Source organism: Cetorhinus maximus, chromosome 17, assembly GCF_964194155.1.
Source record: "Cetorhinus maximus chromosome 17, sCetMax3.hap1.1, whole genome shotgun sequence".
NCBI lineage: Eukaryota > Metazoa > Chordata > Chondrichthyes > Lamniformes > Cetorhinidae > Cetorhinus > Cetorhinus maximus.
In genome coordinates, this window is record NC_135895.1 from 82972945 (window position 1) to 82985003 (window position 12059).

Genomic DNA, 12059 nt, shown 5'->3' on the forward strand with positions numbered 1-12059 from the left:
GCATTATAATAATTTGTCTGCTTCCAACACTGCCTCAATACAAATTAATAGCTATTTCTCTCTTTCAAATTGGTTCCGTTGCTGTCCAAATCGTTCACTGAAAATCTGTTATTAGAATTTACAAAAATCTATCAGGCAATGGGCATCATGAAGTTCAAGATGCAGTTGCAAGTTCAGCTCAGCAAGTTGAAATACTCGAAGTTTCATCCTGCATTCTTCGGCTTGGTGAAATCTGTCAACAATGGACCAAGTTTTGTATTACCCACCAACCACATTTTTAAACAAAACTTGGTTTAGGATCTCAAGTAATTATAATTTACAAACTCTTGAACTGGAGATAAGGAGAACTTCAGCAACTCCTCAATGATTCGACTAATTTTACCTTTGGGGTACAACTTATTTACTTGACCAATTTCCTCCCTATTGTTTTTGAAGGCGTCATTCCCGAAATGATACAATTCCACAAGCACCAGTTATCCTTTAGCCCCTCACCAGGCCTTTGCCTTGTCTGATCCAGGAAGGTGGACTTTTTTTTTTACAGCCAAGCCAGATTCTATCCTCATCGGACATCCATGTTTGCATACTTTTCCACCAGGAGTCAGTGGGCACTCAGTATGACCAAGAACCCTGGTTCAATTATACTCTCCGATCACTTGTCCAGGAGTGCAACAGTGAATCATAGCACCCTACTGGCATTCCAGCTTTGATAAGCCAATTCATCAGCTGGAAATTGAATCTTCACAGCTTCTTCAATGGATGGCTCAACTACTCAATGAAAAAACTCTATAGCAGGGGCCAAGCCATTCCCGTTTTTGTAATAAATTATTCCCGTGGTCATTTTTGTGTACCTGTGCCTTGGAACAAAAGTTTGGTTGAAATATTGGTAACCTCTACATATCTAAACTGCAGTAATTTATCGCTCATTCCAAAAAACTCTTGGCAAAAAGGTAGCTAAGAGAATCTATGAAATCAGATACTGACATCCGCACCAGCTCTTGAACAAAAATGGGAGAGTAATTTAACAGAAATCAAATTTTGTTGCATAATTTTGCTGACTTTTGTAATCCTACTTTTAAAATGTCCAAAATTACAGTACATTGATCAGCACAAGAGCTTATAAAGAAAGCAGAGGGAGGCAATGAGGTGAAAAACCTGTTATCTTCACAAAACACGATGAGCTGATGCAATATGATCAAGGAATGAGGTCAGAAACAGGTGATTGCTCAATGAGCTGTGAAAATATAAGGTGGCAAAGTGACCAGAAAATTGTTTTGGAAGTCAGACATAAGGATGGGTTCCGCTGAAAAATTAACAGCATTCACGCATAGTGGTATTCATGTTCAAATCAGCCAACAAATTACAGCAAGGAAAATATATCCTACGAATTGAGAATGTCCACAAATTACTGGCCAATTTGCAGCACTTGACCTTGAACTTACCAAAATTGGTGTCTCGGTTAACCTCCCCATGATTTTCATGAAATTGCTGCATTAACACATTATTTGCCCATTGAAATCACCACAGAAATTTAAGTCCAGAACTTAAGAGCACAAGTACCCTTTTAGTCCTGTGACACTTGTTAATGACTGCCAGTCAATCTCTCTTACCCAGAAATTGAGCATTTCAAGGTATGGAGTCTCACTCTTACAGGGTCCATATTGTTTTTGGATATTTTAAAAAAGCCAAATTTTTAAAAATTCTTCATAGTTTACTGTCTTTTTCTCTCTTTCTTTTAATCTAATATGTCATTTCCTCTCTTTATTCCTCTTGCTGCACCTGATTTGACATAGAATTCATCCTACTCCTCAGTCCTTCCTACGTTTATTTCTCATTGATTAAGGAAAAATATTTTGTCCCATTGTTCATCAAGGCCTTATATGTCCTACTGCCCTCGCTGTATTGTTACCAGCTCATACTAGTGGCAACTTTGTGAGTAGATCATTTCACCACCTAAACATACAAGTCTAACCAACAGCGCCTGACCTAAGTTGCCATACTCCAGAAAAATCTGGACCAAGCTTTGGAATTTAAGAGTGACTGGCTTGACATATATAATGGGCAAAAATACTATTGCATATATTTTTTTAAATTTTGGGCATCACTGGCTAGGCCAGCTATTGCCCATCCCTAATTGCCCTAATAATTTTATGTAGTCAGCAGTAAAAGCCAAGAAAGGCAAGATGTAGCACAAAACTAACTCACTGCAATTCTTAGAGGGTTCACGGTTATGTGGGAAAATTTCACCTCAACTTGAAACTAACAGCACAACCTCAAAATCAGATGTCCCTCTATTTCTATATCAGAGCAGTGAAAGACATCTGCAGAAAACAGTCTTACACAACTTGGGTTTTCCATCTTCATAATAGGGCCTTGTTAAAAAAATGTCAAGGGAAGGAAAACTCTATCCCAACTTCAAAAATTCCCAGTCTACTGGCAAAGGAGCACATCTCTGCTTAAGTGTTTAAATGTACATATGCAAAGCCAACCCTTGGTCTGCAGAATACAACTTGCAACCAGGCAATATTAACAGTGGTCTTGCTAGCTGTATTTAAAACTCATTATTCACTATGCTGGATGCATCAGACTGGTAGTGCAACCTAAGAGAGGAGTGAATCATGACATAGTTAGTGCTGTGCCACAGGCCTTTCAGAAAACATTTCATTAACCTTTGAGAGGTTTACGTAGCAAACACAGAGTTTTAGAATCAAAGAGAAAATTGCAGATAACCATTTGGTTATATATAATACTGCAGCCAGGGTGTTTGTTGTAACTGAGTAGTTGTCACAGAGATGTCAGCCATCAATTCAGGGATGGATGCATGTACTATGACGAGCAGCTAATGTCTAGTGCAGCAAATCGCATGTTATGCTGTTCAAGTACAGCCATATCATATAAAATCCAAGGCAGAGCCTGTTACAAAACATTAGTGACATCAAATACGAAGTACTGTTAACAGTTTTGGACACGCTGTTTAGTGAACACAAACAATGGAACAGATTCAAATCAAGTTATTTAAAACAGTTGGCAGCTTTTTGAAATATAAGCAGAGGTTAAGGAATTACATGGGATAGGACAAGGTCAAGGGCAAACACAATCCAAGTTTTAAAAATTATTATAAAGGGAAACACTTGAGATATAAGAAGATGGACATGCAAAGTTGGAGGAAAAATAGATCTATAACTGAAAAAGCTATAAACTATATGTAACTTAACTCAATCTGTTTAATAATAATGAATACTCACCCAACGTATCAAAAAAGTTAAAGACAAGTTGCTTGATAAAAGATGGCCTTTGATTTTCTTGTACTTGCGAAGGCTCTTATCAATTTTCAATTTAAGTTTACTCTGGTTATTCTTGATTTTTTTCAGCTTGTGTTTCAGATGTCTCATAGATGAAATTGACTTGTCTACTTGCTTAAAAATGTTATCATGTGCCCTGGGATCTACTTAAAATACAGCATGGACACATCAAGTTTTTAGATCATTTCAGCGTTTGGTTCAATCCCAATGCTGCTGCAAGGATCCTCCTTGTGTTGAAACGTGGCAAAACACTACTCTTTGTCTTGTTTTAGATTTGATTGCAAATACATAGGATAAGCATTTACAGGAAAAGCAAATTTCTTTGCCAACTCTTAATTACAATTCATTTTCATAGCCTTTTGCCCTGACCAACTGCACAAGTATCTGACATTGCGAGCACACTTGGGAAATTTCAGACAGATTCAAGCCAAAGATAGTCTCAGTGATTGCAAGGAAAAGCAGGCAGATAAAGACTTAAGGAAAATAAAGTGACCAGTGCCAAGCAGTACTTCAATAACTAGCTATTAAATTTGCAGGACTGCCATTAGATACAAATGCAGATTAACCACACAGTTATCCATAATTACTATGGGGTTCCAACCGCAAAGCAGCTACCCAGCAACCAGCCAATTAATTGTTGTCACATATCAAGCTGGGACGTAATTATTGTGAACAAAACTTCTTTTTAACCTCTTAAGTACCACAACAGAATTTAAGAAGCTCATACCATCTTTGGCAAAAATATTGTCACAGCATTTCTTGCAACACTGCACAACTTAGCAACAGCAATTACAACTTAGCAAGAGCAATGACAATCTCATATTCTTAGATCAGTGAATGGAACCCAAATCTTCACTTGTTGGTTTGTCAGCCAGGGCTCACTCTCACCTGAGTCACAAGGGTTTAAGTCCCACTCCAGGATTTCAGTGCAAAATTCAAAGTTGACATTGCAGTGCAGTACTGAGGAGTGCTGCTCTGTCAAAAGGACATCTCTCGGATGAGAAATTAAACCGAGACCTCACCTGCCCCTGCCTTCTCCGGCGGATATAAAAGATCCCCTGGCATTGTTCCAAGAGCAGCAGGAGAGCTATCCTCAGTGTCTGAGCCTATCTGCATACCTCAAAAAACATAACAAAAACAGATCATCTGGACTGCTGTTTAAGAGGGTTCACGGTGTACAATATTCCAACAGTAGCTGCACTTAACAAGTGCTTGATTGGCTTTGGGACATCTGATGTCCGTGAAATGTAAGTTCTTCCGTTCTGGAGGGTGGGGGAGACACGTGTGGAGGAATTTCAACAAATGGAAACTGAAGCACTTGGAATTTATCCTAACTTCCAATGCCCATCTCTAGCCTTGAAGTGAAGAGGGGGATGGAAGAGAGATGATGCATATTTATACTTAAGAACTAATAATTTGGATGTGGGGAAGCCATCTTTTGTTCCAATACCTGACTAACAAATTAGCGAGTTTGACTGCAAACTTAAAACCAGGTCAACCTCTTCAACCTTTGAGTCTGCCATCAAATGCAAAAATACTTTCTCAGTCAGCACATTCAATAAGGTACTGGTTCAATTCCTAATAGCTTAAAAGGAGAGGAATATGGCTTTAGAGTATGAAAATAATATAAAACACCAACGGGTGTTGTAAAAGTCTGGAGTCAGCAGCCTTCTCAAATATCTACCCATACCTTGCAACAGACCCACAGCTCATGGAAAATTCAATATTCTTTAAGTAGCAAACATTGTTGGGTCAGCTCACTAAAAAGGATGATTATTAGTCATAATGATAATCATAATGATTGGCAAAGACTGACTCAGGTTCTGAGAATTTTTTGATAGAAAATTTAACAATTCTCTATCGCTTTTTATGTGAACAGAAAAACATACTTAGATTGGAAGACTCAACAGCATTATTAATCCTGTACTTGACTCAAATCTGAGGAATTGTAATAAACATGCCAATGTAAACAACAAGATTTATCACATCAAGGATAGTATGCCTGACTGAAGTCCCAATTGCTGGAAAAACATGACAAAGAAAAACTCCACCGCCACCACTCACTCCTACACTTCAGTTTCAAAGATGGTTCCAACTGGTGACAATCGTTTTTGTACTGTTTAGCCCAAATTTTTCTCACCTGAATGGCATTGAATTCTCCAATGCACCCTCAATGCCATATCTATTTATGAGCATTCACCAGTCATACAACAATACAACAAACCTACCCTGCCACCATCCAAACATCGGCTCTCTGTTTAAAAATTTGTAATCTCTTGATCTTGGTTTCACAATCCAATTATGGTCTTCCATTCAATCTACCAATTCAACTGTGACCTAAACACATTGACAAGCCCATGCAAAGGGCCACAGACTCCTGGGAAGTGAACAGCAGGATAACAACTGAAGAAGCTTCTTTTTAAGTGGTTATGCTAACATTTGTACAGTTGTTCCTCTTAACTAAGTTGCAGCCATCAAAAAGCTGGGCTTTTCCTGCTTGTTGCAATTAAATGTCAATGCTATTAACTACTTATGCATCCATGTAATTTTCTTCAACAAAATATAATTATCAAACAGCTCGGCAGTTAATTACTCAGTCTTATAACTGAGCCAGTTCCTGCATCAACATATGGAATTAAAGCTGTAAATTCCAAGTGTTGCAACTTACCTTGCAGGGCCATAACTGAGTGCTATAAACGCCAGCAATACCATGGCGCACACAGCTCTTCGTTTTGGAGCAGTAACTTTTAGTTGCTGATTCTGAAAAAAAAGAGAAGAGAAATGGTTACATTTATCAAATACACAGGAAATTTCAAATACATGCAACTATAATATTTTTCAAAAGGGTATGAAACTTTCTTATCCATCTTTGCCTGCTGTATTCTCCTTTTCCCAATCCACCCCTTTCATCTTAACGCCCTCTCCTCACATCAACTGCAAACGCATTGCCTCATAGCATTTCAAGTATCACCAAACTGATATGTTGCCATTTTATATTCAAACTTTTGCATGACATAAACTCAACTTTATGTTTCTTTTTTTTGTTTTATTTTTTTAGCCTTGCTGTTCATTAGATTTTTATGACAAACCCAGGAGAAACATGTTTCTTTCAAAGCCTGTCTTCACTTTGGATCATTTTACGTTAAGCCATTTGTTGAACATTCCCAGCCAAATTGGCTATAAACTACATAGAGCCAAGCAAATAATTTTTTTCTCCCAAATTTAACTCTCTCATGCATCACAAATCTCCAACACAGCTCAGCTTTCATGCAGATATACTCCAAGCGTGCAGAGCACAATCCTGCAGTCAAATAAAGGTGACTACATGCCTGCATTAAAGATGCTCTAAATTTCTCACACAGGTTCTAACAGAGCAATGGATGCAAGAATCTACACTGCTACATGAAACTATGAACAAAAAATTAAGGATAATTTTTATTTTGCATACTTGTTATTTTAGGGTACATAACAACCTGAAGTGATCAAGTGACTTAGAAATACATACATTCAGAGGCTATTTATACAAACCCAGCTCTACCTCACTATAATCGTCCCTGACCACATCCACTAGTTTTAACTCATCTGACTGCTCAGCCAACATCCAGTTTTGCGTTAGCAGAAATTTCCTCAAATGAAAGAATGAAAAGTCAGAAGTTATTATCTTTAGTCCACACAACAAACTCTTGTTCCCAAGCCACCGGCTGCATCCCTCTCACTGGCAACTATCTGAGCTGAACCAGGCTGCTCCCAACCCTGGCATTTTATTTGACCCAGTTTCCGACCACATACCTGCACCATTATTAGGATTGCTTCTTTCCATTTCTATAACACCCCAGTTCTGCCCCTGCCTCTGTTACCTCTAAACTTGCCAGACTGAGAGCCAATGTGAGACTTAGTGTGAATTAGCAAACAGGTAGCAGTTTTAGATGAGCTCAAGTTTACGGAGGATGGGAAATGAGAGGCTGGCCATGAGAGTATTGGAATAGTGGCATTACACTGGTATATAGTCGGGAGAGATGCCCAGGGGGCCCTCAACATTGACTCCGCACTCCATGAAGTCTCATGGCATAAGGGAAACATCAAAAAGGAAACCTCCTGCTCATTACCACCTACCACCCTTCCTCAGCTCATAAATCGGTATTCCATGTTCAAGACCACTTGGATGGAGCACTGAGGGTAGCAAGGACACAGAATTTGCTCTGGGTGAGGGGGGCTTCAATGTCCACCACTAAGGTGGCTAGCAGTACCACTACTGACTGAGCTGGCCAAGTAAAACTTACATAGCATACAAACATACGAATTAGGAGGTGTTAGGCCACTCGGCCCTTCGAGCCTGCTCCGCCATTCAATAAGTTCAAAGCTGATCGGATTGTAACCTCAACTCCACATTCCTGCCTCCTTTGATAACCTTTCACCCCCTTGCTTATCAAAAATCTATCTACCTCTGCCGTAAAAATATTCAAAGTCTCTGCTTCCACCACCTTTTGAGGGAGTGTTCCATAGACTCTCAATCCTCTGAGAGAAAAAAATTCTCATCTCTGTCTAAATGGGCACCCCTTATTTTTTTTTTTTAAAAACAGTGGCCCAGTACTAGATACTTCCATAAGAGGAAACATTCTCACCACGTCTGCCCTGTCACGACCCCTTGGGATCTTATATCTTTCAATCAAGTCGCCTCTTACTCTTCTAAACTCAATACAAGCCTGGTCTGTCCAACCTTTCCTCAGAAGACAACCCGCCCAAACCAGGTATTAGTTTAGTAAGCCTTCTCTGAACTGCTTCCAATGCACTTACATCCTTCCCCAAATAAGGAGAGCAATGCTGTACGCAGTACCCCAAATGTGGTCTCATTAGTGCCCTATATAACTGAAGCACAACCTCCCTACTTTTGTATTCAATTCCCCTTGCAATAAATTCTAACATTCTATTACCTTTCCTAATTACTTGCTGTACCTGCAGACCAGCCTTTTGCAGTTCATGCACTAGGACACCAAGATCCCTCTGCTTCCCAGAGCTCTGTGATCTCTCACCATTTAGATAATATGCTTTTTTGATTTTTTTTCTGCCAAAATGGACAATTTCACACTTTCCCACATTATACTCCAGTTGCCAGGTCTTTGCCCAATCACTTAACCTATCTATCTCCCTTTGTAGCCTCCTTGTGCCCTCTTCACATCATTATGTCCTACCTATCTGTGTGTCATCAGCAAATTTAGCAACCATACCTTCAGTCCCTTCATCCAAGTCATTTATATGAATTATAAAAAGTTGAGGCCCCCATACTGACCCCTGTGGCACGCCACTCATCACATCCTGCCAACCAGAAAATGAGCCATTTATGTCAACTCTCTGCTTCCTGTTAGCTAGCCAACCTTCTATCCAGGCCAATATGTTACCCCCTACACCATGAGCTTTTATTTTTCACAATAACCTTTGATGTGACACCTTATCAAATGCCCTCTGGAAATCTAAATACAGTACGTCCACCAGTTCCCCTTTATCTACAGCATATGTTACTTCTTCAAAGAACTCCCACAAATTGGTTAAACGTGATTTCCCTTTCATAAAACCATGTTGACTCTGCCTGATTACCTTGAATTTATCCACGTGCCCTGCTATTGCATCTTTAACAATAGCTTCTAACATTTTCCCTATGACAGATGTTAATCTAACTGGCCTGTATATAAGAACATAAGAACTAGGAGCAGGAGTAGGCAATTCAGCCCCTCGAGCCTGCCCCACCATTCATTACGATCATGGCTGATCTCATTTTGGCCTCAACTCCAATTTCCTGCCCTCTTCCCATAACTAACTAAAAATCTGTCTATCTCCTCCTTAAATTTATTCAGCGTCCCGGCATCCACTGCACTCTGAGATAGTGAATTCCACAGATTCACCATCCGTTGAGAAAGGTAATTCCTTGTCATCTCTGATTTAAATTTACTACCCCTGAGCCTAAAACTATGGTCTCTCGTTCTAGAATGCCCCAGAAGAGGAAACATCCGCTCCACGTCTACTTTGTCTATCCCCTTTAGCATCTTATATACCTCAAATAGATCTCCTCTCATCCTTCTAAACTCTAGCGAGTATAAACCCAAACTGCTCAATCTATCCTCATAAGACAAGCCCCGCATCTCTGGAATCTATCTAGTGAACCTCCTCTGAACCTCCTCCATTGCAACTACATCTTTCCTCAAGTAAGGGGACCAAAACTGTGCACAGTACTCCAGGTGTGGTCTCACCAATGCCTTGTACAGTTGCAACAACACTTCCCTATTAAGGCCTGCCCAGCGTAAGACACGAGCTGTAGCACTCAGCACTACCTGTGCAGGCAGGGGGAGGAGAGAGAGTCAGGGCCAGCGCTCTTTCGCGCATGTGCGAAAGAGCACTTCAATCTCCCTGAGGCACAGAGCTGCCTCAGGGAGATTGAATCAGCATTGTAAACAGTGAATGAAAGGTTTAAAAATGTATTTAAACATGTCCCCTCATGTGACTATGTCACCTGAGATGGGGCATGTTTTTATATTTATGAAATTTTTAAAATTTAATTAATAAAAGCTTCAGAAACCTCCTCCTAAAAACGCCAAGGCCGCTTGGCCTTTTTGCCTGCCCGCCAACCTTAAGGTTGGACAAGCAGTGTTAACAATTGTCTTAATCAGTTCCTTAATGGCTTTAATAAGCACGATGACGTCGGGATGCACACCTGATGTCATCGCGCGTCATTTTATGCAGCGGTGTGTCAGGCCCATCCCCGTCACTGACTGAAAAAATCCTGCCCCTGATTTACAGCTATTACTGGGATGTTACCTGTATCCTATATAGTGAAGACTGATGCAAAATACCAGTTCAATTCATCTTCCATCTCCTTATTTTCCATTATTAATTCCCCAGACTCACTTTCTAAACGACCAATGCTCATTTTGTTAACTCTTTTCTTTTTTAAACATCTAAAGAAACTCTTACTTTCTGTCTTTATATTTCTAGCTACCTTTCTCTCATAGTCTAATTTTTCCTTACTTGTCAAACCTTTGGTCATTCTTTGCTCTTTTTTATATTCTGTCCAATCTTCTGAGCTGCCACCCATCTATACACAATTATATGCTTTTTTTTCAAGTTTAATACTATCTTTAATTATTTTAGTTAACCGCTGATGATGGGTCCTCCCCCTTGGAATTTTTCTTTCTCTGCTTATTTCTCTTTGTTTATTACACTAACCGATGAAGCTATACTTTCATCATCCATGGCTGATGGTTTGCCCAGTTATTATTTCCATGAACAAGCATTTTTCAGAAAATATAATCAGATGCAATGAAGTTTGATCATTTATCCTTAAATCTCCAACATATCCAACATACAGTCTTTTGCAAGAGAGCAGGAACTAGGCCAGTGCGCCATTTCAAAAATGTCCGGTTTTTGAACAACTCTGGTTTTTGGACAGCTGAATTTGGATGTCCAACTTGCACTACCACCTTAATAAAATAGGAGGGCGTGGTGCTGAAAATGGAAGAGGAGATATCACCACATTAACAGTCTGCACTTGCACTATAATTGCAATTTTCACCATAGTAGAGAGAAATTGTGTATACCTAACGTGTCAAACTTTACACTACCCTACAGCCAAGTGTTGGCATTTAATAAGTTTTGGCATCAGTTGTGCAGCTGAGCTTTCTCAACTTGGTTCCACAAGTGCCCACTGAGGTGATAATGTTCTAATTTCCAGAGGATACTTTTCTTCACCAGTGACCATCCATACAGACTGTCTCAGCTCAAATTTTACAAATCAGCTTCTGATCAAAAGTAATCAACAATAAAACAGTTCTAACAGCCGTCAGCAATATTGCTAACAGAATCGGCGACACACTATCACCAAAGAGAAATTAACTGCAGTGACACATAGGGTAGCACATCAACCCCAAGACATAATTCCCAAACTCCATTCCATCCTCTCCTCACCCTATGAAACATGGTACAATCACCAGGAATGTACCTTATCAAGACTGAGATTCAAAGTAACATTGCTCAACCAACATGCATTTGAAAAAAATTGTGCTTAAAATTTGAAACTGAAAAACATGATCAGGCGTGGACAAACAAGAGGCGGTTATAACCTAAGCAACTTTGAATATTTTCACTGAGATTGCAGGAACATCCTTCGAACTTTGGGATGCCATGAAGATGTGACAAGACACTATGTAAATGCAAGTTCTGTCTGTAATCAATGTTAGCAGGCTGTTTGACATGGGGAGGTGATCACATGAGAACACAATCTTGGTCTATACAGGCACACATTCCAGAGGGAGCCATCGTATAGCAATCAGGAACAGGCTTTTTCTCTCTTTAGTAATAGGATACTATTGTTATTATAGCAACTCTACCACTACCTTAGCTGAGCTAGCTGATCTCAGCCAAGACCCAGCAATTCCAAAGCTCATGGTTTTGTAAATGACTTAATGATTTGTATAATTCTTTCCATGAGCATAATTCACGAAGGAGAAGTTGGGACAGTGAAGATCTCTTCCTCTCTCATTTCTATCGTAATGAATTACAAGCAATTTAACCCCTTCTACCCCAGTGAAATGAATTCCAAACAATTTAATGCCTTCTACCTCAGTGAATTTTTCTCTCCATCTCTCCCATTATATCTGTAAATTGCATGCAGGGCACAGCTGCCAGACTAGGTCTGCTGCATGTGGTGATAGAATTAACAAGAAGGAAAAACCTACCTGACCTTGCCTCCACCAATTTACCTGTTGCAGATGC

General features: G+C 39.6%; 1 protein-coding gene across 3 annotated transcripts in view; it reads right to left on the reverse strand.

Annotated features, from left to right (window-relative positions):
* The window catches only part of atf6 (activating transcription factor 6), a 367278-nt gene that overhangs the window by 261590 nt on the left and 93629 nt on the right, over positions 1–12059 (reverse strand). For all 3 annotated transcript variants that reach the window (XM_078561554.1, XM_078561552.1, XM_078561553.1), the window contains one exon: positions 5968–6059. In XM_078561554.1, coding sequence (XP_078417680.1) covers positions 5968–6059 — 92 coding nt within the window. The remainder of the gene's footprint in view (positions 1–5967; positions 6060–12059) is intronic.